Source organism: Neophocaena asiaeorientalis, unplaced genomic scaffold (assembly GCF_003031525.2).
Source record: "Neophocaena asiaeorientalis asiaeorientalis breed wild unplaced genomic scaffold, Neophocaena_asiaeorientalis_V1.1 scaffold445, whole genome shotgun sequence".
Taxonomy (NCBI): Eukaryota; Metazoa; Chordata; class Mammalia; order Artiodactyla; family Phocoenidae; genus Neophocaena; species Neophocaena asiaeorientalis.
In genome coordinates this window covers 415,341-443,018 of record NW_020172783.1, presented here as the reverse complement: position 1 = coordinate 443,018, position 27,678 = coordinate 415,341, and the positions used below count along the sequence as shown (strand labels likewise).

Sequence of the window (27,678 nt, the reverse complement as noted above, 5' to 3'; positions counted from 1 at the left end):
AACAAAAAGCCTTTGATGAAGCAGTTGGGATGGATGTGATTGCAATATATGGATTGGACGGTAGTACTGTGTCAATATTGATTTCCTGATTTGGATAGTTGTGATTATACAGGAAAGTGCTTTATTTGGGGGAAATAGACACTGGCATATTTTAGGGTGATTATGTCTTTATCTTAGATGGTTCAGAAAAAGAATAATGATAATGAATGAGTCTGAATGTGTGTATAGGTATATTCATGTGGTATGTATGTAACAGCTGTTCCCTCCAGAGACTGAGATTCTAATTACCACCTCAACCCAAACAAAATCTTAAAAATTTTCAAGACTCTTCAATTTTTGTATAATGCATAGAAATGTTACACTAAAAAATAGCTTTTATTCTGAAAATCATAATTATTAAAAAAGGGGGCTGAGAAATTCCTAGCTTTTCCCCCAAAGAGTAAGAAAACATATATTAGTTTCTCCCTAGATTTGATCTTTGAGTTTAGGAAGTAATGACATTCTATTCTACTAAAGACCCATAGTGAATTTTTTAAGATCTTGTGTGTCTTCTGATTTAGAGAAAGGAAGCACTGACTGTTAAAAGAAACATGCTATAGAAAAAAATGATCAAGAGAATAGAGAAAAATAGGAGACATAAGCCAAAACAACATTGTTTAAATAAAAAAAAATAATTCTTCTTTTACTTTTGTTTGTATTTTATTTACTGGCATATATCACGTTCTTTAAAACTTTACAGAGCTTAATTTTATAATATTGTGTATATGACAGAAATAATACTAAAGCGTAACTATATCAAATTAGCTAAAGACATTCAAGCATAAATAACACTTGTTGGGATTATTTATAAAGGTCTGGAAATCAGTTCTGTTATGCCCCAAATTTACATTAAACTAAGGTAAATTCCAAATTAAGCCATTTTGCAGAAAGTGAAAGAAAATATCAGGAAGGAAGTAACAGATCTATTTATACCCTCATATTTATTTATTCTTTAGTTCTTTCTCTCAAGGTTTTCAAATTCCATGTAAATATATATATTTATGCATATATGTATATAAATGTATATATATATATATATATATATATATATATACTAACAAATGGAAAAAAGTAACAACAAAGTTAAAGAATTTGGAATGTTTGATTATTTTTGATGAGGCTTTAACAACTTCAAAAATTTGTGTGTTCCTACATCATTCTCATAGGTTATAGATTTGTGTAATAATTTGTAATAAAGAAAGAAAAGGAAAAACATTTTAAAGATAACAGCAGGGAAAAAAATCTTTCTTGCTTTTTTATATGAAGATCTCAATAATCATGTGAACCTGATCATGATCTTTCACATGACTCACTCTCTACTAGTCTAAAATAAATGAGGTAAGGAATGATGAGAAGAACACTTTAATCTCAGATGTGTCAAGAAAACCCTTCCTAGATCTCGGTTCGTAACTTCAGTGTAGACCCCTTCATTTGCTGCTCATAGTGCATGTCAAATTTCTCATTTAGGGCTACTGTAAAGTAATTCTTCCAGTCTCCTGCAATCCCTGTAACAAAAGAGAAAAAAAACAGTAAATATTATGTCTTCCAGCCAGAATAATGAAATTTTCTAATATACATCACTTTCATTAACACTAATCAATTTTTATTCTTGTAATCCTTAATTATAGAAATAAAATATATACCATAAATACTATATATTTGCGACTGCAAACAAGGATTTGTCCTGATTGTTAAAACAAAACAAAACAAAACAAACAGCAAATTTATTTCTCTGACCTTCCCCTGTTATGCTATCAATACTTCACTTAATTTTTCTTCTCCAATTTCCTCTGAAATGCTGGGGCTCCTGAGATCCATGTTTTACCTACTCCCAAGATATTAAATATCATCTTCATGCTGATAATATTAAAATGCAGACTTACGTCTTCATATCCAAGTGCCTACCTGATATGACCACTTTCATTCCATATGAGCATCTCAAATTCACTCAGTTTAAAAATAAATTCATTTCCTTCCCTACAAAATTGCGTTTTATTGGTGACTTTTTCCATAACCTGGTTAATGGCAACAGCAGGTATCCACTGCATAAACTTAGCAGTTATCCTTCAACCACAATATCTAATTCCTTATTTATATTCAGACTTTCTTCATAGCCATTGCCTTCTCTCCATTTCTGCTGCCACCTACAGAGAAGCTCCTCAGCGTTTCCCACTTGTGTGTTACAATAGCCTAGCAGGCTCTTCTTTTTGCTTTTCATCACATCCAACCCTCCCCTGACAGAAGGAAGTCACCTTGTATTTTAAATTAATCAATTGTTCAATTGCCCCTTTAGCTCAAGGAGATCTAAATTTTCCCAATGAAAAGACCCAAAAAGCAGAAGATAGAAAATGTGTCTTGAGAATCATGTGGGTTCTGAAGGTATAACAGTACAAAGCCCTTTACAAACATGGCCATTATTTTAAGTTTTATCTTAAAAATATATGAGGACATTATGGGAAAAGAAACAGATAATCTGAGGATTCAATAATTTAAATTTACTCTGCATGTTAACTCTCTTTCATGTGTGCCCTATTTTCACCCAGTGGCAGGTTTGTTACTCCAATTGTTTTCAAAATTCCTGACCCTCTCAATGACAATTTGGTTCCAAGAGCAAGATTTTCTCTGTTCTGTTTCTGCTTCACATATCAGTAAGACTGGATGTCCCAATACTCTGCATATCCTACATACCTTTGGATTTATAAACTGACTATATCTCATCAAGACCACCATGCCTCCTCCCAATAGATATCACTTCATTGTATTTTGATATTTTTGCTAAGCCAAGCTGTATTTACCACTAAGTGTTTTGAAACTTAGTCTTTTTTAAAACAGCTTTATTGAGGTATAATTTATATACAGAGAACTGTACATATTTAAAGTATACAATTTGATAAGTTTGGAAATTTGCCATTTAGTCTTGAAAAATGCCTTCCACTTGGTTAAGGAAAAGCTGACTAATTGTTCTAAGCTTGTGTCTTCATCTCAAAATTAGATTATAATAGAATTTTCTCTTAACTCTTGCATTAGAATTTTAAAAAAATTAGAATTTAAAATTTATATGATGTATGTGATGCAGCACCAAGGCACAAAGACTTAATAAGTAATAGCTAGTAGAGTGTGGTATTAGTGCTAGTACTGAGGCTGGGGTGGCTGCTGGTCATTCTTAATATAATTTGCTGCATATACAAAGTAATCAACAAGTAATGGTAATTTATTAGTAGTACTACTAATATTTTATGCTTCTGCAGAACTGGTCACTCAAATGTGAAACATCTCTGAAGAAAAGCAGGGTCCACAGGCATGAATAGACCTTAATAGATGTTTGCCTATAACTATTTCAACTTATGATTTCCTACAGCAATGGAGGCAAATAACATGATTATCTCACCCTTTCTCATGAAGGGAGATACTTTTTGGTTCATGACTTCATCCGGTAGCATTGTGTAATTGGTAGATGGATTGTTCTTCATCTCCTGGAATGAAGTGTGTTTTATAATCTTGTCCACAAGCTCATCTGATGCCTTCCTTTCCAGAAATTCTATCAATTTCATCACCTCTTTTCTGATATTCTAAGAAGAAAAAAATATTTTGAAGACTCAGTTACTAAAATTGAATACATTACTTTGTGGATAAAAAAGGACACAGAAAGAAAACTTTTCTTCCCTCCTCTTCCCCCCACTGATATTGGAATTAGGATTCTAGTGAGCAAAAACAGTTCTTGGGGAAGTGGACTTTTTAACTTCTCTAAGCATAATTTTCCTCATTCATAAAATGAACATAAAAGAAACTTCAAAGATTTTTAGAACACTAAATGAGATGGTGTTTATAAAATATTTATTTTAGTCGCTTATGCATAATACATGCTCAATAAATACTATCTATGAATATAATAAACACTCTTAAAGACTACAGTCCCCTTTGACAGATCAAGTTTGAGGTTGAAAATATGCAGACAGCTTTCAATTTTCTTTTAATTTATTGATGTAACTAGTGAGAAGCAAAGGAACCAGAAAGATTAAGAAAGGGTGTAAAAAGTCAAATACTCAACATGGAACAATATCAGATTTTCATGAACCATAGCTACAAACATCCCCATCTCTAGTCACTTCTATAGCATACCCTATTATTCGGCTTAATCATTCAATGCAACGATTCTCAAAAGCAACTATAATGCTTATTCTGGTGTATAGTTCCCTTTACACAGAATGCTGTTCTCTAATTCTCTGTCCTACAAATGACAGCTTGCCTGTCAAACTTCAGCTTAAGTATCACCTTCTTTGGGATAATTTCCTCGACTATTCCAATTTGAGTTAGATAACTCTATTTTTGCTCCCATAAATCCCTATATAAATCCATTGTACCATATACGTATTCTCACGTTTTTTATTTACTTGTTTTCCACAAAAAAAGGTAGTATCTCTACATAACAAGGTTACTGTCTTTTTCTCTTTCTACTTGATATGTTGTAGAAACAAGAGAAAACATTTATTCTTCTGTTCCTCATTCACTCAAATAGAGAAAAAACCTAAACACGGCCATTTTTGACCAAAATAGGGAGTAAACGGACATGAACAATTTGGAAGGGCGAAATGGTTGGATTAACTAATACATTTTTTTCGTGTGCCTTTTAAATTTACTGTCTTCAATATTCTCGTTACAGAACACAAATTTAAGTAATAAAATAAACTACAGATCATGGCTGCTTCTCATTCCAATTTGTTCTGTGTTAAATTCTATCAAGAAGTAATAATTCAGTTTCTAAAATAATACTTATGATTTTATTTTAAATTTGTCCTCATCAAAACAACTCTAGAATTACTGCCACATGAATCTTAATAATTGTGCAAAGATGTGTACAAGACATGGATATCAATTGCTTTCTTGGTACTAATAAAGAATGAGGGAAGATATTTCTTACCCCTTAATAAAAAGACCCAGTATTTTGTCTTTCATTTTAAAATTATTTGATATGTGCACATATGTGCTTTAAAGAATAAAAATCAATATAGCACCCTTACCTACTACCCAATATATGCAATAAGACATTCATAATTGGTTGAGTTTTTCCATTTGCAAGTTTCCAACTTCATTCTTTTCATTCTCCATTTCAATTTCCACAAACAACAAAAAACTTGCTATCCTGAAATTGACCTAATCAATCCTGTGCTTTACTCTGTAGATTTGAGACTCATGTATGTAACCCTAGACAACATATGGTTTGGTTTTACCCAATTGATGTGCACATTTGAAGTGTATTCCTTTTCATTGCAATATAATATTTAATTGTAGAATAATAGTATAAATCATGTATTGATTCCTGAATATATGTATATTTGGGTTGTTTCCAATTTTTATGGTCGTGGGGAATGCTGCTATGAAGGTTGCTGTATATATAAACTACTACACACAAGTCAGCATTTCTCAAGAGCATATATCTACTAGTGGAATTCCTGAGTCTTAAATTATGTGCATGTTTGCCCTCCCTAGGTAACACGTTGTTTCCATAGTGTTTGTATATTTTTATACTCCTAACAGAAATGTGTTACTTCTCACTAACATACATCCTGACTGGTATTTATTATTGTCAGACTTTTTAATTGCTGTCAATCTGGTGGATGTGAAAAGGCATCCTAGTAATTTTTATTTTGAATTACCCTAATTATTAAAAAAGCTTGAAGCAAAAACAGATTAAGAAGAAATTGTGATGTCCTCACTCTTTTTCATATTGTTGTTCCAGCATTCTCTTTACTCTCTTCTTCTGGAAGTTTGAGTTGATATATGTGAGACCATGTTAATCTATCTTATATATTCATTACCTCTTCTGAAGTATTCTGTTTATCTCACTGTGGTACATCCTGTGGACTTTCCTCAGCATCATCTTCTACATTAATAATTCACTATTTAGCCATGTCTTATCTGTTATTTAAACTATCTTTTAATTTTCTAATTTTAGTTTCTAAAATTTATTTTAGAAATTCTATTTTGCTGGGGGGTCTTCAAAATCTGCTTTATCAATTTTAGTAATCTCTTGTTTCTTTGTAAAATTTTTAATTTCTTCTTTTGTTTCTTTAAACATGTTCATCATAGTTATTTTATGGTCCTTGTCTGATAATTCCTACCTCTATGGATTTGGAGACCAGTTAACTCTTCTTGCCCATTGTGATTCCTTGTGTGCATATGTGTGTGCATGTTGTTGTTGTTTTGTTTTATGAACTCAAATTCCTTCTTTTATCTTTGGTAAATTTTTGAGACTTGGGTTTATATGTATTCACTTACAGAAGGTTTTTATTTACTAGCTTCAAATCTGTGCTAAAGTATCTGGATTATTTTAACGTTTGGAGTTGGCTGCATCATTTATTTAAAGGCAGAATTTTGTATTTACCATGTTGTCAAATTCTAACATTTTGAGAATTACTAAGTTGCCATATGTTTTGAGTTTCTCACCTCCTTCATGTCTTCATAGAAAAGAAATAGCACTTGTGGATTCTCTCTCTTTTCCCACCAAGATTTTGTGTGTTCATACCAGGAACCATAAGGAACTAAAATTAGAGAGAAAAACAATGTGAGGACACAGCATCATCTTTATATAGCTTGAAAATGAGTCTTCAGACAAAGAAATATAAATAAATGATCATGGAATGAAAACTAGAGATCAGCTGCACATCTGAAGCAAATTTCTCTGCAGCAAAAGCAGCACAGTATGTTGAATAAACTATACACAGAAACATATTCTCAACTTTCATTATTATGACATGGTTTATGACTCAGGGGAAAAGTGAAGGAAGACTCCATCCATTTGATTCAGAGCTCATGAAAGCATTTTTGAAAATGTTGTGTGTGTGTGTGTGTGTGTGTGTGTGTGTGTGTGTGTGTGAAATCAGGTTGTTAGTGAAAGGAGTTGAGTAGTGGAATTATCAACATTATTATGATCAGAATTCAGTCCAGGTCTCATATGTACCATTTAAAAACTAGCTTTGGGGCTTCCCTGGTGGCGCAGTGGTTGAGAGTCCGCCTGCCGATGCAGGGGACACGAGTTCGTGTCCTGGTCCGGGAAGATCCCACATGCCGCGGAGCGGCTGGGCCCGTGAGCCATGGCTGCTGAGCCTGCGCGTCCGGAGTCTGTGCTCCGCAACGGGAGAGGCCACAACAGTGAGAGGCCCGCGTACCGCAAAAACAAACAAACAAACAAAAAAACTAGCTTTGGTAACTGAAGCTAGCAGCTATATAATTTTTGTTACACCACTCACAGTTTAAATGGTAAGAGGTGCCCTCTTAAGGACCCTTAGTATCATTCTCACTCTAAAAAATTAGAAGATTTTGGAGATGATGTGGTATGACCATATACAGTTTCTTCCTTTCTCTTCCTTCATCTTCTCTCACATATATCCAAGTATTTTACCCAGTAAAAATCTGACATGATAATATAATGATGTGTGAGTCAAAGTACTCTGCTTTGCATTAAATCGTTACATACCTCTTCTGTTCTTTGACTCTACTGACAATTTTTATTTATTTATTTAGTATAGTTGGCTTACAATATTATAGTGGTTGTACAACATAGTGATTCAATATTTTAATAGATTATACACCGTAAAGTTATAATAAAATATTGACTATATTCCCTATGTTGCCCATTACTTCCCTGTGACTTATTTATTTTATAACTAGCAGCTTGTACCTCATAATCCCCTTCATCTATTTTGCCCCTCCCCATCCCCCTCCCCTGTGGTAAACACTAGTTTGTTTCTGTATATGTGGGTAGGTCTGGTTCTGTTTTGTTACATTTGTTTCTTTACAGAAAAAGTCATATAATGATTTTTATAGTGATCTTATTCGTTCATTTTGCAGAGGTACATTATCTTTCTCTGCCTTATAGCACCTGTTTGATAATCTTGGGACATGTATTTTATTCATGATGCTTTAGCATAAAATTTTCCAAATGTAGAGATAAGCATAAAGCACATATACCACATTTTCACTGAGTCAATATTAAATTTTGTGCATATAAAAATGGTGTTATTATCTTTTTTCCTTACAATGATTACTACAGGATTAGAATGGCCTTCTTTAGTTAATACTAGATTCTCCTGAACCCTTTATTTCTCAAATTTGAATACTCAAGTTGCTTTAGTTGGGAGTTAAATAAAAAGACAAAATTTCCCAGAATTTCTGCTCAGGTAGCTCTTACACTGTTCTGAGAAATCTAGTTGAATTATTCAGACTGCACAGTAGTTAGAATGAGTAAGAACTTTGTAGATATTCAGACTTCTTTGTGAATTCTGGCCCCATGTAGTATCTGAAATTTTTCTTAGAAACAAATGAACATTTTCTCTCCTCTGTTTTTCCCCTCTTGTTCAATGAAGTTGAAATAACACACTGTGAAGTGCTTCTGTAATAAAAAGAGATGAGAGAGAATTGGACACACATACATCTGTATACTTATTTGTAGGCACCAAACTAGAGTATCCAGGTTCTGCAACTTTCCATCCGCATCTGGAAACTCTATGCTTGTTCTAAAGTTCAAGGCCTTCTAGAATTTCTGTGTTTTAATTAAGGACTAGGAAGGATAACAGACCAGAATGGACAACAAAAAATTTGCCCAGAGATGCCATTTGTCTTGTATCATTTACCTTGAAAGAATTCAGAAAAAGAAACTGTTCATACCTTCTCCATCCATGAATTTTTCCACAAAATCTTGAAAAGAACCAGGATCTGGATTAGCAGTCACCATTAAAAAGAAATAGTAATAAGAAACAACCACATCCTTGGCATTCCGGCAAACATAGATGATCTAAGAAGATGAAATTAGATATTAAATCAGCTAATATTTTTCAAATATAGTCTCACCAAGCTTTAAAAAGGAAATGTTTATGTTTTCAACTATAAACATAACACATATTTTTTGTAGAAAATATATAAAATTATAAAGAAGAAAACTCCTTAAATAATCTAAAGTGACAGCATCTTTTGCATTATTGTTCAACGTTCGTTCTCACTTTTCATTTTTGTGCCATATTCATTTTTATTTCACATATTTCATTTGAGTGTCTCAAATTCCATTGATATAAAACGGATGAGGCAGATTATTATCCCCAATTTATAAGTACAGCAACTAAACTGAAGCTTAGTCAGAATACATGGTTGAGAATAAATGTACACAATGAGAGTAAAATGTCTTCTGGCCTTTATGCTACACCACTATTCCTTATAGCAAAAAAAAAAAAAAAGTCCTGTTATTTTTTTTGCTTGCAATCTTGAAGAAAAAATCATGTTTATGAGGTTCTTTTTAAGTGCATGTTGCTGCCAGTGAAAAAATATAATCTTCACTCACACCTTGTTTAGTTTCCATTTTATATAACGAGGAAACATCAATAAATGAACAGACAGGAAGCCTTGGTTTTAGACGCTGGTTCTGGCACTAATTTCTACCATCTTGTGCAAAGCACCAATCATTTTGGACCTACATTTTCTATCTACTAAACAAATGAGTTACATCAGATCGTTACAGTCTTTTCTAGGTCAGACACTCAGTGCTGCTGGAAAAGAGCTGCAAAAGTAAACTTCATCTCTCTGGTCTTCCACTTCCTCCTTCAGGCACCTGAGAAATGCCATTGGGAATGGCTGCTCTTGACTCTCCACTTTTTCCTGGATATGATTAGGCTCATAACCTGTCTTAGTCAAGTTAATACATTTTCAAACAATTTTAAAGAAATCTTTTTGTTTACTCTAAGAAGTATGGTTTTCATTTTTAAGGTCCCACTATAAAACGCTCCAAATGCTACAGTAAATAAAGTGAACTTTCTTTTCTCATTAAAGCTATCTTTAGCCATATTGAACTTTTCCAACCTTACTTAAAACTCTCCCTAGTCCTTTTTGCCTATTAGCTGAATGGAACTCTGCCACTATTTCCAACACTTTACTTCATAATTTTCATCCCTTTTTTTATTCATGCTGTTCCCTCTGTCTTGAATATTCTCTGCATCTCAAAATACTATCCATGGATTGGTTCAAGATGGAGGAGTACAAAGATGTGTTCTTACTCTCTCTTCCAAGAGCACCAGCATCACAACTAACTGCTGAACAATCATTGACAGGAAGACAAGAAGACAAAGAAAGATACCCCACCTCAAAAGACAAAGAAGCTGAAATGAGATGGTTGGAGGGGAGCAATCATAATAAAATCAAATCCCATAAATGGGGGGTGGGTGACTCACAAACTGGAGAAAAATTATACCACAGAAGTCCACCCACTGTAGTGAAGGTCCTGAGCCCCACGTCAAGCTTCCCAACCTGGGGGTCCGGCAAAAGGAGGAGGAATTCCCAGAGAATCAGACTTTGAAGGCTAGTGGGATTTGATTGCAAGACTTAAACAGAACTGGGGGAAACAAAGACTCCACTCTTGAAGGGCACACACAAAGTAGTGAGCACATCAAGACTCAGGAGGAAGGAGCAGTGACCCCACAGGAGAATGAACCAGACCTACCTGCTAGTGTTGGAGGGTCTCCTGCAGAGGTGGGGGGCATCTGTGGCTCACTGTAGGTACAAGGACACTGGCAACAGAAGTACTCCTTGGCGTGAGCCTTCCTGAAGTACACCATTAGCCCCACCAAAGGACCTGTAGGCTTCAGTCCTGGGTCACCTCAGGCCTCACAACCAACAGGGAGGCAACCCAGCCCCACTGATCAGCAGACAAATGGATTAAAGTTTTACTGAGCTCTTCCCAACAGAGCAACACCCGGCTCTACCTACCACCAGTCCCTCCCATCAGGAAGCTTGCACAACCCTCTTAGATAGCCTCATCTACCAGAGGGCAGACAGCAGAAGCAAGAAGAACAGCAATCCTGAGCCTGTGGAAAGAAAACTACATTCACATAAACACAGACAAAATGAAAAGGCAGAGAACTATGTACCAGAATAAAGAACAAGATAAAACCCCAGATAAACAACTAAACGAAGTGGAGATAGGCAACTTTCCAGAAAAAGAATTCAGAATAATGATAGTAAAGATGAGCCAGGACCACGGAAAAAGAATGGAGGCAAATATTGAGAATATACAAGAAATGTTTAACCAAGACCTAGAAGAATTAAAGAACAAACACCTGAAAGAATTAAAGAACAAACAAACAGAGAAGAACAATACAATAACTGAAATGAAAAATACACTAGAAGGAATCAATAACAAAATAACTGAGGCAGAAGAACGGATAAGTGACCTGGAAGACAGAATGGTGGAATTCACTGCTGTGGAACAGAATAAAGAAAAAGGAATGAAAATAAATGAAGACAGCCTAAGGGACCTCTGGGACAACATTAAATGCACCAACATTCGAATTATAGGGGTCTCAGAAGGAGAAGAGAGAGAGAAACGATCCAAGAAAATTCTTGAAGAGGTTATAGTCAAAAACCTCCCTAACATGGGAAAAGAAATAGCTACCCAAGTCCAGTAAGTGCAGAGAGTCCCAGGCAAGATAAACCCACGGAGAAACATGCAGAGACACATAGTAATCAAATTGACAAAAATTAAAGACAAAGAAAAATTATAAAACCATTAGGGGAAAAATGACAAATAACATACAAGGGAACTACCATAAGGTTAACAGCTGATTTCTCAGCAGAAATGCTACAAGTCAGGAGGGAGTGACATGATATACTTAAAGTGATGAAACAGAAGAACCTACAACCAAGATTACTCTACCCGGCAAGGATCTCATTAAAATTTGATGGAGAAATCAAAAGCTTTACAGACAAGCAAAAACTAAGAGAATTAAGCACCACCAAACCAGCTCTACAGCAAATGCTAAAGGAACTTCTCTAAGTGGAAAACACAAGAGAATAAAAGGACCTACAAAACAAACCCAAAACAATTAAGAAAATGGTAATAGGAACATACATATTGATAATTACCTTAAATATGAATGGATTAAGTGCTCTAACCAAAAGACACAGGCTCACTGAATGGATACAAAAACAAGACCCATCTATATGCTTTCTACAAGAGACCCAATTCAGATCTAGGAACATACAGACTGAAAGTGAGGGAATGGAAAAAGATATTCCATGCAAATGGAAATCAAAAGAGAGCTGGAGTAGCAATACTTATATCAGACAAAATGGACTTTAAAATAATGTTACAAGAGACAAGAAAGGACACTACATAATGATCAAGGTATCGATCCAAGAAGAAGATATAACAATTGAAAATATTTATGCACCCAAACAAAGGAGCACCTCAATACAAAAGGCAAATGCTAACAGCTATAAAAGAGGAAATTGACAGTAACACAACAATAGTGGGGGACTTTAACGCCTCAATTTCACCCATGGACAGATCATCCAGACAGAAAATTAATAAGGAAATACAAGCTTTAAATGACACAATAGACCAGATAGACTAAATTGATATTTATAGGACATTCCATTCAAAAACAACTGATTACACTTTCTTCTCAAGTGCACATGGAACATTCTTCAGGATAGATAACATCTTGAGTCACAAATCAAGCCTTGATAAATTTAAGAAAATTGAAATCACATCAAGCATCTTTTCCAACCACAATGCAATGAGATTAGAAATCAATTACATGGAAAAAAACATAAAAAACACAAACACGTGGAAGCTAAGCAATACGTTACTAAATAACCAAGAGATCACTGAAGAAATCAAAGAGGAAATCAAAAAATACCTAGAGACAAATGACAATGGAAACATGACAATCCAAAATGTATGGGATGCAGCAAAAGCAGTTCTAAGAAGGAAGTTTATAGCAATACATTCCTACATCAAGAAACAAGAAAAATCTCAAAAACACAATGCAACCTTACACCTAAAGTAACTAGAGAAAGAAAACAAACAAAACCCAAAGTTAGTAGAAGGAAAGAAATCATAAAAATCAAAGCAAAAATAAATGAAATAGAAACAAAGAAAACAATAGCAAAGATCAATAAAACTAAAACGTGGTTCTTTGAGAACATAAACAAGATTGATAAAACTTTAGTCAGACTCATCAAAGAAAAGAGGGAGAGGACTCAAATCAATAAAATTAGAAATGAAAAAGGAGAAGTTACAATGGACACCACAGAAATACAAAGCATCATGAGACTACTGCAAGGAACTCTATGCCAATAAAATGGACAACCTGGAAGAAATGGACAAATTCTTAGAAAGGTATAGCCTTCCAAGACTGAACCAGGAAGAAATAGAAAATATGAACAGAACAGGCACAACTAATGAAATTGAAAATGTGATTTTAAATCTTCCAACAAACAAAAGTCCAGGACCAGATGGCTTCACATGTGAATTCTATCAAAGATTTAGAGAACAGCTAATACTAATCCTTCTCAAAGTCTTCCAACAAATTGCAGAGGAAGGGACATTCCCAAGCTCATTCTATGAGGCCACCATCATGCTGATACAAAAACCAGACAAAGATATTACAAAAAAAAGAAATTACAGACCAATAACACTGATGAATATAGAGACAATAATCCTCAACAATATACTAGCAAACAGAATCCAACAATACATTAAAAGGATCATATACCACGATCAAGTGGGATTTAACCCAGGAAGGCAAGGATACTTCAATATACACAAATCAATCAATGTGATACACCATATTAACAAGCTGAAGAATAAAAACCATATGATCATATCAATAGATGCAGACAAAGCTTTTGACAAAATTCAACACCAATTTATGGTAAAAAAAAACTCTCCAGAAAATGGGCATAGAGGGAACCTACCTCAACAAAACAAAGGCCATATATGGCAAACACATAGCAAACATCATACTCAATGGTGAAAAACTGAAAGCATTTCCTCTAAGATCAGGAACAAGACAAGGATATCCACTCTTGCCACCATTATTCAACACAGTTTTGGAAGTCCTAGCCATGGCAATCAGAGAAGGAAAAGAAATAAAAGGAATACAAATTGGAATAGAAGAAGTAAAACTGTCACTGTTTGCAGATGACATGATATTATACATTTAGAATCCTAAAGATGCCGCCAGAAAACTACTACAGCTAATCAATTAATTTGGTAAAGTAGCAGGATACAAAATTAATGCACAGAGCTTCACTGGTGGTGCAGTGGTTGAGAGTCCGCCTGCCGATGCAGGGGACACAGGTTCGTGCCCCGGTCCGGGAAGATCCCACATGCCATGGAGCGGTTAGGCCCGTGAGCCATGGAAGCTGAGCCTGCACATCTGGAGCCTGTGCTCTGCAATGGGAGAGGCCACAGCAGTGAGAGGCCCGCATACCAAAATTTTTATACAAAATTAATGCACAGAAATCTCTTGCATTCCTACACACTAACAATGAAAGATCAGAAAGAGAAATCAAGAAAATAATATCATTCACCATTGCAACAAAAAGAATAAAATACCTAGGAATACACTTACCTAAGGAGGCAAAAGATCTGTGCTCAGAAAACTATAAGAAACTGATGAAAGAAATCAAAGATGACACAAACAGATGGAGAGATATACTATGTTCTTGGATTGGAAGATCGATATTGTGAAAATAGCTATACTACCCAAAGCAATCTACAGATTCAATGCAATTCCTATCAAATTACCAATGGCAGTTTTTACAGAACTAGAACAAAAAATCTTAAAATTTGTATGGAGACACAAAGGACCCCATATAGCCAAAGCAGTCTTGAGGGAAAAAAAACAGAGCCAGAGGAAGCAGATCCCTGAGTTCAGACTATACTGCAAAGCTACACTAATCAAGACAATATGGTACTGGCACAAAAACAGAAATATAGATCAGTGGAACAGGATAGAAAGCACAGAGATAAACCCATGCACCTATGGTCAACTAATCTATGACAAAGGAGGCAAGGATATACAATGGAGAAAAGACAGTCTCTTCAATAAGTGGTGCTGGGAAAACTGGACAGCTACATGTAAAAGAATGAAATTAGAGCACTCCCTAACACCATACACAAATAAACTAAATAAATTAAACAAAATGGATTAAAGACCTAAATGTAAGCCTGGACACAATAAAACTCTTAGAGGAAAACATAGGAAGAACACTCTTTGACATAAATCACAGCAAGATCTTTTTTGACCCATCTCCTAGAGTAATGGAAATAAAAACAAAAATAAACAAATGGGACCTAATGAAACTTAAAAGCTTTTGTGCAGCAAAGGAAACTATAAACAGGACAAAAAGACAATCCTCTGAATGGAAGAAAGTATTTGCAAATGAATCAATGGACAAAAGATTAATCTCCAATATATATAAACAGCTCATTCAGCTCAATATTAAAAAAAACAAAAACCCAATCAAAAAATGGGCAGAAGGCCTAAATAGACATTTCTCCAAAGAAGACATACAGATGGCCAAAAGGCACATGAAAAGCTGCTCAACATCACTAATTATTAGATAAATGTAAATCAAAACTACAGTGAGGTATTACCTTACACTGGTTAGAATGGCATCATCAGAAAATCTACAAGCAATAATTGCTGGAGAGGGTGTGGAGAAAAGGGAACCCTCTTGCACTGTTGGTGGGAATATAAATTGATACAGCCACTATGGAGAGCCGCATGGACGTTCCTTAAAATACTAAAAATAGAATTACCATATGAACCAGCAATCCCACTACTGGGTGTTAACCCAGAGAAAACCATAATTCAAAGAGACTCATGCACCCCAATGTTCATTGCAGCACTATTTGCATTAGACAGGTCATGGAAGCAACCTAAATGCCCATCAACAGATGAATGGAAAAAGATGTGGTACAATGGAATATTACTCAGCCATAAAAAGGAACGAAATTGGGTCATTTGTAGAGACATGGATGGACCTATAGACTGTCATACAGAGTGAAGTATGTCAGAAAGAGAAAAACAAATATCCTATATTAACGCATATATGTGGAATCTTGAAAAATGGTACAGATGAACTGGTTTGCAAGGCAGAAATAGAGACACAGATGTAGAGAATAAACGTATGGACACCAAGAGGGGTAAGCGGGGTGCGGGTGGTGGTGGGATGAATTGGGAGATTGAGATTGATTTATATACACTAATATGTATAAAATAGACAACTAATAAGAACCTGCTGTATAAATAAATAAATTAAATTAAATTTTAAAAATACTATCCATATTTAAACCTTTGCTCCAAGTACTCCGTAAAAGTTTTTATTCTCCAGGATGTGGGGCAGGGGAAGGTGGGAAGTTAAAGCAATTCCTCTTTCCTTAAACTTCCATCAGTTTATCTTATCTCTTTTTTGGAAGATCCTATTTTCTTCCCTAACTTTTCACTGCACATGCTCTTCCTGCCTTCGAGGTAAATCTAGGTCTTTCCACTCACTTCTCTCAAGTCAAAGTTTCTAGTTTGCCCACAATTCACTTGGGATCATAAGCTATCTTAAAATTCCTACACTTGAAAATCCCCTGATCCTATAATAATTCATACTTCAACCAGCTGTGACATTTTTAAGCTTGTGGTCATTCCCTTGCTTTAACTGAAGATTTGAACACCTGCCTTATAGTGTTACTCTCCATACCAAAACTTTTCACCACACTGTATAATTTTAGTGTCTGTATGCATGAACCATCTGATTCTCTAGGTTCATGTGGTCATTGATCATTACCTCTATTTTACTTCAACTAACAATATTTTTAGCCAAATCTTGAAACTTGTCAGTACCCTAAAGTTTCTGAAGGCTTGTCCTTGAACACCATGTTTTCTTCCAAGACAGTCCTGTTTCTTTATTATTTCTTTCTTATCAGGAATATACCTCTTCTGCAACAACTCCAAGTTCTCAAGTTTATTGACCGCAATTGTTTCTTTTATCTATTAGCGTGTTCCCTTTTTTTTTTACTTTCTTCTTTTTTATCACTTAAAGTTTCTAGTCCAACACTTCAAACACACTTTTACTAATAGTCTCAATCCACTTCTCTTCTTGTCTACCAGTGAATCACCCTGGAAGTACCCAGGATGTGAATCCATCCAGTTGTCTCCTAGTCTTTGATGATCTGTGAGATGATCAGCAGTTTTGTGAAGACTGAGGCTATTATAAAGGTACAGTATGTATTTTCATTTAAAAGTAAAGGGGGGGGGAATTCTCTGGTGGCACGGTGGTTAAGAATCCACCTGCCAATGCAGGGGACATGGGCTGAAGCCCTCATCTGGGAAGATCCCACATGCCATGGAACAACTAAGCCCATGTGCCATAGCTACTGAGCCTGCATGCCACAACTACTGAAGCCTGCGAGCCTAGAGCCCATGCTCTGCAACAAGAGAAGCCACTGCAATGAGAAGACTGTGCACTTCAATGAAAAGTAGTCCCCGCTCGCTGCAACTAGAGAAAGCCTGCGCACAGAAATGAAGACCCAACACAGCCAAAAATAAATAAATAAATAAATTTATAAAAAATATACTTTTTTAATTTTTAAAAATAAATAAATAAAGGAGGTAACATCAAGGCTTCATCCCATTCTCAAAAGAAAAAAAGTAACTTGGCCAAATCTCTTGAAAAAATAGTAATGACATGTTTTCCAAAAGATATATGAATAATATTTATTAAAGAGAGAGCTATTATGTATGGAATGATTTCAGCAGCATGTATGTGATCTTTCTAAGATTGCCTATGATAAAAACATACAAACAAACAAAAACCATTGGAATCTTCAAAATTTTGCACCATGGATCTCCAGAAAATGTCATATATGCCCTGTTACGTCAGTGTACAAAATGGAAATGTTTCATGACTCAGATAGATCCCCTTTTTGTCAATAATGACTACGTATAGTACTTTAATATCTTATATGTTTAGTATGGGTCATAGTGTGTCCTAATAAAGCTACTAAGGTCTTGAGAAATGGCTTCAGTGTTTTAAGACAATGTTTTGCCTGTACTTTAGGATTCCATGTATTATTCTTTCTAAAAAGCAAAATTGATCATATAGATCAGCAGCTTAATATGGCTGTAACTCCTCATTATCATCAAAGTGGAACCCAAACTTTCTAAATTGGCTTCCATATCTGTTATAAACAAACCCAGCTTATCTACCTTCACTCATCCAGCCAGTATGGACACTCAGCTTTCCAGCTAAATTGAACTGGTTTCACATCTCACCTTGGGTTGCCTCTGGGATTATATAGACTAATTCCTATACATCCTTCATATATCAACTGAGATGTTACTTGCTCCTGGATAACTTCTCTTCCCTCAATGTCTGGGCTAGAATTATTCTCTTACTTGACTTATAGTACCTTATGTATTGTTTCTTTATTTGTCACTTTGCCCCTGTGGACCATGTGCCCATGAAGACAAGGATTGCATGCATCTTATTAATTGTCATATTGCTGGCTCAGGATAGGCACTCGGTAAATAATTATTATGCTATTTTTGTCTGGTTTGTCCTTGTCTAGTTCATTTGCATGCCTCACAATGCCAAGCACAATAGTTTTCAAAAAGAGTATATTGAATGCAATTACTAATAACAGCAAATACAAAAGTAGCTACCATATATTATTTATAACATGCTAGGTACTATGTTAAGCACTTTACAAGAATTATTTTAGTTAATCCTTATAACAACTCTATGCAGAATGCAATTATTATCTCTCTTTCATAGATGAGGAAACTGAAGCTTAGATAGTTTACCTGTTTTTCTCAGAATTACCTCTGGAGTTAGAACTGAAATCTAGATTCTTTGACTATACTGACTATGATCCACATTTAAAAAATGTCTATAGATTCAATGAAGGAATAAGTAAACAAGTGTGTAAAAGACACAGTTAGGATGCTACATAACTTTATCATTGTAAAATTCTTTGAGTTCGGTGAAGTTCTAAGAACACTTGACTCTGGTTACCTTACAGTTCTTTTCCCAAAATGAGGCTGGAAGAAGCTCAGGTGGCAGATGAGACTTCACTATTCTAGGAGATGCCATCTGTTTTAATTGTTTTACTCCTAATTTTTTAAAAAAACAAAAGTTAGACAACTTCAAAAATTATAAATATTTATATGGATTTTCATAGATTAAAAAAATAAAAGTAACTATATATTCTATATTGTTTTCATAATAATAATACATATTCACTATGACAGAAGTTTAGGTAGAGAAAATTATAGAGAAAAAATAGATCAAATAAAATTTCACCTTTGAAAAAAATCATTATTAACGTTTTGGTAAGTATCCTTCCATACAAAGATGTCTATACGCCCAGACTCACAGCCATACAAATACCACACACACAGATGAAATATTTAATATCTTCTGATCACATTTTTCTTTTCTTTTAAGATTTTTTTCATGTGGACCATTTTTGTAAGTCTTTATTTAATTTGTTATAATATTGCTTCTGTTTTATGTTTTGGATTTTTGGCCGTGAAGCATGTGGGATCTTAGCTCCCTGACCAGGGATCAAACCCGCACCCTCTGCATTGGAAGGTGAAGTCTTAACCACTGGACAAACAACGAAGTCCCCTAATTGCATTTTTCTTGATATATTATAGCAACACTTCAATGTCAAGAAACATATGTCATCGTAACATGTTTAATGATTTCATATCACTTTTAACTCTTCTTTTGTTGACTAACATATATATTGTTTCTAATTTTTCATAATATTAAAAGAATCTGTGATAAAAATATTTTTGCATATATCCTTGAAAATTTTATGGATATTTTCCTGCATTTAAAGTACTGTTGCATACATCCCATAAAGAGATATGTGTTCACATATTACTAGGCTCTGCTGAAAGCATGTCAGAGCTATCCTTATTCTCTCTATTCCAGGCATATGCTATACCATAAACTCTGTCAAGATTTAAAATTAAATTTACATTCTTTCTTATGTAGAAGACATAATACTAATTGCCACTTTTGCTTATAGTCTCTTTCCTTGTACCATTTACATCCACACTTAAAATATGTGTATATAGCTTTTAAAATTAACTTAAGCATTACCATTCATCACCTTTTCGGTTCTGCATTCCAGGTAAGGAATTCGATTAAAAATGGCATCTTCTTTGCACTTTTCCACATCACCCTCTGTATAAATCATGTATACAATTTCACTAACCCATGTTGTGCCTGAAAAAATTAAACAAATCTGAGTCTCCCACTGATGATGCATAGCTGATGATGCAGGGAGTGATAGAGTTATAGTTGGATAAAGTAGGAAGTTACCAATGCAATAGTATTTGAAAGATGCCAGAATAACCACAGGACTCAAGAAATATTTTCTCTAAAATTTAATCTTGTAGGATCTTAACATAGCATCAATAAATAAAGAACATTGTAATAAGATACACCTGTGGTAGAAATCTGAATTTGTTGATGATGAATTGTGACATTGTACAAGCTAACAGTCTTGGAACTAAATTTTTACATCTAAAAAGTAACCATGCTTTCATCCACAAATTTTCTAGATAGCTTCTATGCCTCAGGTTGAGTCCTACTACAGAGTATATAGAAAAGAATAAATCTGGTCCTTGTCCTGTGATGCTCAAAGGTCCTCTGAAAAGTCAGAAAGAATGCTCAATAATTACAGCACTTCTTTTTCCTTAAGATGTTGTAATACAGATGGTCACAGGGATTCAAAGGACTGTAAAGGAGGAACTTTGTGTGCTTCTGCTGCTGCCGTGATGTTTCCACAAGAAATGCCTTCAAGATACCATGATAATTGAGCTTAGCTTTAACAAACTATTGGCATAAATTCACAAGTTTTGTAAGGTAGGAAAGTGGTCTACCAGACAGAAGATCTGTTTGTTTGCTTTTCTTAATCAAAGGCCAGATACTTACAAATAGTAAAGAGGCAAGGAAACAAATTGGATGTAGATTATAAAGACTAAATCAGAGGCTACCTGAAGGGATGTGTGGAGATGAGCTTACAGCAGCAACCAGACACTGAGTCTAAAAAGCCTTGTAGTTCATACTAGAGTTCAAGTTGTTTTCTAAAAGTTTTTCAAAGGCATTAGCATACATTAAGCAAGAAAGCAAGATTATCATGGTTATATTTTGGAAGAATTCCTCTAGAGCCAAAGTAAATAAAACAATGGAGTGAGGGGTCAATAAGAAAGGTGACAAGAGACCTGTAAGAGACTGACTGTGAGGCATATCTAAGAGACTAAATGGGCAAAACACATTGATTGACTGAATATGGGAGATGCAGAAGTAAGAGAAATTGACTCTGGAGTAGCTCTCAGGTGTCCTCTTCATGTGACTGGTTTTGTGCTGACATAGATCTAGACAAGAAAGAGAAATGCAGGAGCTCTTTACAGTCAGAGTAGTCAAAGACATATTTAGTGTTTGACATACTTGTGTTAATTGGAACAGTTAGAGAAGATAGAGATAGAGAAGATAGAGAAGAAGCCTGTACTGGACCTTTCTAATTTCTAAAGATCTAGGATTGTAAGACTCCAGAGTTATGACTAACAAGCTAATTTCAGGAAGAAAGATGTTGCTTGTAAATAGAGTTTCAGAGATGGACTTTATAAAGAGGAGCTGGTTAGCTGAAAAAGTGTTAAGTTTTAAAAAATCTGTGAAAATTGCTTATTCTTTGTCTATACAACAATGACAATAATGAAATAAGGTAAACACAGTGGGTAGTTTTAAATTTTAGTTATGGTTCCATATTCATCCATCTATATTATGTGATTTCCTAAAGTGGCCAACAATACCCATTTGTCAATTTGCTGCTCAAATTATAGGTACAGATTGTGGTCTTAGAATAGAGCTATCATATGCACTTTTTCTATGTCTATACCAAAACTGCTATATCTGTCCTTATTTAATATAGAGAATGAGTGTGGGAGGGGTGAATGGCTCAATATTTACCAGTCAAGGTGGGTTTGTCATTTCTAGGTGAAAAGGGAAAAACTTTGACCTAACAAAGAGACTTACCAGATTTGGGATAGGTGACAATGACAAGGTCATCTGGCCTTGCCTCAAATGCCTCCACGTCATGCCAATATTGGATAAATTCTTTATACAGTAGAATTCCATGGATTCTGCCAAAGTAATCTAAATAGGCAGGTTTGGAAGGATTCATCATATAGTGGTACACTGAAAGAAAAAATGGTATGCTTTCCACTTTGTATGTACTTTAAAGTGTTTTAACATTAATAATAGCCCTGTACATTGAGTTTCTCTTGGGTGTCTAGCATTTCTTAGCTGTTGAGCATATGGGGTAAAGGCATATTAAAGAAGGATATAACATAGCCTTGGTGTTTTAAGAGTTTCTAATCCTATTAATAAGTCTAACATATGAAAGAATAAGTACAAAGCACAATAAAGTAAGATGTTTCAAAACTATGTACAAAATGCGTGATACATTCAACAGAGCCTTCGATTTCTCTGTCAAAATTGATGGGGCATATAAAAAAGCTAAGAGATTGAGAAAATACAACAATACTTTGGCAAATAATCACTTTGATTAATTCTGTATACATTAAATAACAATAAAGATTGATGGTCACATTTGATAGCTATTGCCAAATATCAAAGTCAGAGCTTCCTTAGTTCCTGAATATGTTTCATTTAATGAAAAAAAAATCAAATGCTTGTTGAGTGTATTAAAAAGAAGATGAAATTAATGACACTGTAATGGATATGTCTAAGACGGATTCTTGAGGGTAGAGAAGATTCCTGTGTGACCCCTAGCATTACTTATACTTTTCTCTCTCACTTGATCAGTAAAGAAGTCGACACTCCCATTGAGTGATTTGTGTGACAATTATAAGGTTAAACAACATGGTTATCATTGACAGTTCCTCTCCTGATCCCATGTTAAATCATTTCATGTTCAGAGTTAGTCTTAAAATTTTTAATTAAGCACACTTTCCTTTATTGGCTTTCAACTTCTTTCACTACATTTTTACTCCCCAAACTTACCCCGTTCTGAGTTTGTGATATAGTATCTCAACAAATGTTGCCCTTCTTTGATATTAGCATTACAGCTAATATCCACCCTTGCCCAAAAAACTGCCAGATAAGTTGTTATACGCCTATACATTTGTGACTGCTGTGGCTTTTAGTGTCTTTTTCATAAAGTTCATACCATAACAGGAGCCTCTTGGAGGCAGTAGTTCTTTTAGTCACCTAATGTGTTTCCTTTAATACAGAGCATCCCAAACTATGAGAAGTATACTCTAAAGAGGAAGCGAAATTAGCAGATATTGTAACAAATGCATTAACCCAAAGGAAGAAATAACTGATGGTAAAATTTTAGAAAGATGTGACCTACAAATCAAACCAAGTATTTAGACCACTGACTTACACTGAAAGCTCCTTCTGGTAGTGTTTCCCCTACTACATTTCAGGCTAAACAGTGGAGATGAAAACTTTCAGATGTTACCTCCCATCTCTCCCCCACTAGCACCAGGCACTCAAACCCATTGATTCCATCTCCATTATTTTCTTCTTTTTTCTATCTTCATGGTCACTGCCCTACTTAGGAAGCTCAACAACTACTGACTGAATATGAAAATAGCCTTCCAGCTGGCCTCACTGTAAGAAGTGCCTATTTTTTTTCTACAACCACCCTAGGAAAGAAAATGCATGTTATTTATTAGACACTTTTTGCCAGACATGAAAAGTTTTATTTTAAAACCTTATGCATATGTCATAAGGTTCTATGAAAAAGCAGACATCATTATAGATCAGGTTACGTTTGTCCTGCAGGAGACTCTTTGAGGATTGAACCATATCCATTTTACACAAGGAAGGATAAATTCGCACACATTCATGCATTCATGTAAACATGCACATATATAAATATCCTTATTTTTGACATGTTGAAAACATTAAGTGATATAGAGAAAATGAAAGTGCTCTCTTTATTCTACACATAAGACATGATCATTCCTAATAATGCTGTTTTTATGTTTCTAAATATTTAAGTATATATAAAATCTATACACTTATGAATGTAGTTTAATTTGTATTCTATTTTACATTCATTTGTAATCTGTTTTTATACTGAACTGTATGATGTGAACATATTTTGCTGCTGGTACATAAATTCTGTTTTTATTCTTATAAATAACACATAGCAATCCATAGTATGGATGTAACATAGATGATACAACTCTTTATTGTTGCGAATCCCTGTTGTTCCTTTTTTCCAATATAAATAGAACTGCAAGAAATTTCTTCGAGCATATGTCTTTTCACACTTATCTTTGCAGTGATGATGGAATTGCCAAAGTAAAAGGTATACACACTTAAGAAATTGGCAATTGTCTTTAACAAATCACTAAAAGAGTGTGCACATTTGCGTGGTATATGAAATTGCCTATTTTCTCACTGCATCATCAGTATTGGAAATTGTTGTAATCTTTCATAATTGAATATATATTATTTAAAATCTGTATTTCATAGATATTTTATAATTTTTCATATTTCTTAAGTTTATTGGTTCTTTTAATCATTTTGATCAATTTTGCCCATAAGGGTGTTGTTTTGTCCTAACTGATGTATAGCTAGTAATTTATTATTTATTTATAAATTGAATATATCTGCAGTTTTCCCATCATGTATTTCCAGTTGTCTTTAACTTTCTTACTGGTTTGCATAGAAATCTATTGTTCATAAAATCACTAGAAAAAACTGTGTGAGGAAGGCATCCCTTGCCCTGTCTGTTGATTTGTTTATTCATGTGAACAACTTTCTTGATGTTCTGCCAGGTTTGTAAGAATTGGCTTATAGTCAATCGGGAGTAGCTGATTTATTATCAAACAGTTGACTGACTTCTGGCTGACCCTTCATGGTCAGTTTGAATCTGAGTTAAACTAGGTGGCATATAATAAAATCTCTTGCTTTGTTTACCTAACTTCTTTTAGTAAATTATCTCACATCACAATGTATAGATTCACCTCTAGCTGCTTTTTTCTTTCTCAAAAGACTTATTTCAGTTAGAAATTGTCAAGTTCATTTCCTAACTGAGTATGTAGGTTACTGTTGTCTAGAAACATGAACAAAAATTATTAAAACTGTGATTCATAAATTAAGTTGAAGGAAGAAATATTTCTCTTATTTCTTCTTTCCTTCCTCTTTTTCTTTCTGTGTTTCTCCATCCTCCCCTCCTCCACTCTCAATCTGCCTTTAATTCAGCAAGTACTCTCTGTCTGAGTTCCTCTGTTGTTACCAAACCCAGTGATAAGTGCTGAATACCAGGGTGAGTGTAGATGCAAAGAGCTCACTTCAGCCTCACTTTCTTCGACTTACTTGGATTTGAGCAAAGTGGCTGAAACTGGAGAATATCCTCTTGTACATCATTCTATCCAGAACCTCAGCACTGTCACAAAATAGATGCTAAAAAATCCTCATTAAATTCAATTATTTAATTGTTAGATCAAATCTCTTCGGGCTCTCTAGGTTCCACTAAAGTCTCCTAGATAAAATAAGTACTATCCTGACAATGGTCTACCTGTCAACAACTTACCAAGGACTTGGATTTCTGCTCTTGTGTATCTGATATCTCTCACTTAAAAGTGATAGTAATATTTTCAAGGCCTCTGGTGGTAATAGACTTCTTCTGATATATTTCACAGAAGTAAACACCTGACTAGAATTCATTCTCCCCTCTAACTTTTCTACTCTGTTGCTTTGTTTTCTTATCAGTAAAATAGAGAACATGTCCAACATGCAGGACTTACAAGGTAATTAGGATACTGTAGTTTTATGTTAAAACTCTTTAAACAGCAAAGCATTATATAAATACAAGATACTATTTTTAATGATAAATGATTTAATAAAGCTTTACCTGTTGTACATTATTAAGTGACTAAAGTATTGATAAAAACTTCATTATCTCTATATTTCCTTTTTAAAACAGTTTTGTAATAAATAATTTGCATTCTATATTTGCTATATCTAAAATCTAAATATTTATGTCAGCAATAATGAGATAAAACCTGTCCAGACGGTCCTGTGAAAGAAACTTGGTGATCCAATCCAGTTTTCTTCAAATCTCCACTCAGGTTTCAAGCTGCAAAAAAAGATGAGAACTACTGTGCATTTGAAATGTTTCTGGTGAGCTTTTATTCTGAATGCCAGAGAAGGAGGCGGAGATTAATCTGCAGGGCTAGGCCTTCTGGAGTTTGTGTTGCAACGGAGTAATACAAATATGGAATCATACCTGCAGATGCAGTGAGCCACACAGAGTCATGTTTATTCATACAGAGATGTAGAAATTCTCCTGTTATTTTTCATTCTTGGTTCATTATCAAATTTCTAAACCTGCCAATAGCCATCTGTGGGTTGAGGAGAAGGAGGGAGAGGAAGTGAAGGCAAAGAAGAGGGAGAAAAATGTAAACATGATGCAATAGAGTATAAGAGAGCTTGGAAGACAGCGTCTCTTACTCATTCACTGATGAATAATCAAATAGGCAGGCTTGATCTTTGAGAGAATAAACTTACTAGGGGAGTAAGAAACAGAGAAGAAACAGGAGGGCATCGAGGACCCTGGATCAGGAGACCTAGATTAGTTTAGGGAGACCTGTCAAAGAAGGCATTGTAGTACTTGCTTGTGTCCTAAGTCACTTGGAAAACACCTTCTATTTAAAAATCTTTGCCTTTAACTCTTAAGCATCCCTGAAAATCAAAAACAGGTGACAGCTAAGGAAAGAATGTAAATGCCACTCACCTTTGGATTATTATTATTTTATTTTTATTTATTATTATTATTATTATTTTGCGGTACGCCGGTCTCTCACTGTTGTGGTCTCTCCCGATGCGGAGCACAGGCTCCGGACGCACAGGCTCAGCGGCCATGGCTCACGGGCCCAGCCGCTCCGCGGCATGTGGGATCTTCCCGGACCGGGGCAAGAACTCGTGTCTCTTGCATCGGCAGGCGGACTCTCAACCACTGCCCCACCAGGGAAGCCCCTGGATTATTATTTTTAAAATCTCACTTCTCTCTGCTCCCAATCACATGTTCAATGATGTAGTGTGAAATTTCCAGGTAAAGTTAGCCATTGGCACCATCGGAATTTAGATAAGAGAATGAGAAAAATGGACTTGGAGTGCATTATGCTAAGTAAAGTAAGTCAGACAGAAAGACAAATCCTGTATGACATCACTTATATGTGGAATCTAAAGAAATACAACAAACTAGTGAATATAACAAAAAAAAAGCAGACTCACAGATATAGAGAACAAACTAGCTGTTACCAGTGGGGAGAGGGAAGGAGGGAGGGGAAAGATAGGCATAGAAGCTTAAGAGTTACAAATTGTTAGGTATAAAATAAGCTACAAGGATATATTGTACAACACAAGGAATATTGCCAATATTTTATGATAACTATAAATGGAGTATAACCCTTAAAATTGTGACTCACTATATTGTACACCTGTACTTATATAATATTTACCTCAACTATACTTCAATTCAAAAAAAGTCCAAGGGTTTTGGAACGCATGAATCCTTCACAGTTTTTTCTTTTCATGTCTCTGCACCTACTCTGTCTTCTGCTGAGGATATTCTCCTTTGCTCCCACCTTATACCCCCATCAATACCTCCAACCCAGTTAGTTCAAAGCCTGATTAGTTCTCCTTTGTCTCTTGACTCTAATTTGATTGCACTTTCTTTTCCTGACTCTTGCAAGACTGAATATCCCTCCAAGTGACCTTTGAAACCTTGCACCACATCCTATTTAGCAT

The 27,678-nt window shown here is 34.8% G+C and overlaps 1 protein-coding gene across 3 annotated transcripts; it reads right to left on the bottom strand.

The window, feature by feature from the left end:
* Positions 1 to 714: 714 nt before the first annotated feature.
* Positions 715 to 26,016, bottom strand: SULT1E1 (sulfotransferase family 1E member 1). Of its 3 annotated transcripts, XM_024741607.1 has the most exons (9): positions 25,932 to 26,016; positions 25,243 to 25,329; positions 21,919 to 22,080; positions 19,981 to 20,106; positions 18,883 to 18,980; positions 8,704 to 8,830; positions 6,484 to 6,578; positions 3,428 to 3,608; positions 715 to 1,544 (listed from the first exon to the last, which is right to left on the bottom strand). In XM_024741607.1, coding segments are annotated over exons 2-9 (903 nt in total). In that variant the 5' UTR covers positions 25,244 to 25,329; positions 25,932 to 26,016; the 3' UTR covers positions 715 to 1,431. The 3 variants fall into 3 exon arrangements, with proteins under 3 accessions (XP_024597375.1, XP_024597378.1, XP_024597376.1); XM_024741610.1 differs by lacking the exon at positions 25,243 to 25,329 and having other exon boundaries at positions 25,932 to 26,013; XM_024741608.1 differs by lacking the exon at positions 25,932 to 26,016 and having other exon boundaries at positions 25,243 to 25,457.
* Positions 26,017 to 27,678: the final 1,662 nt, after the last annotated feature.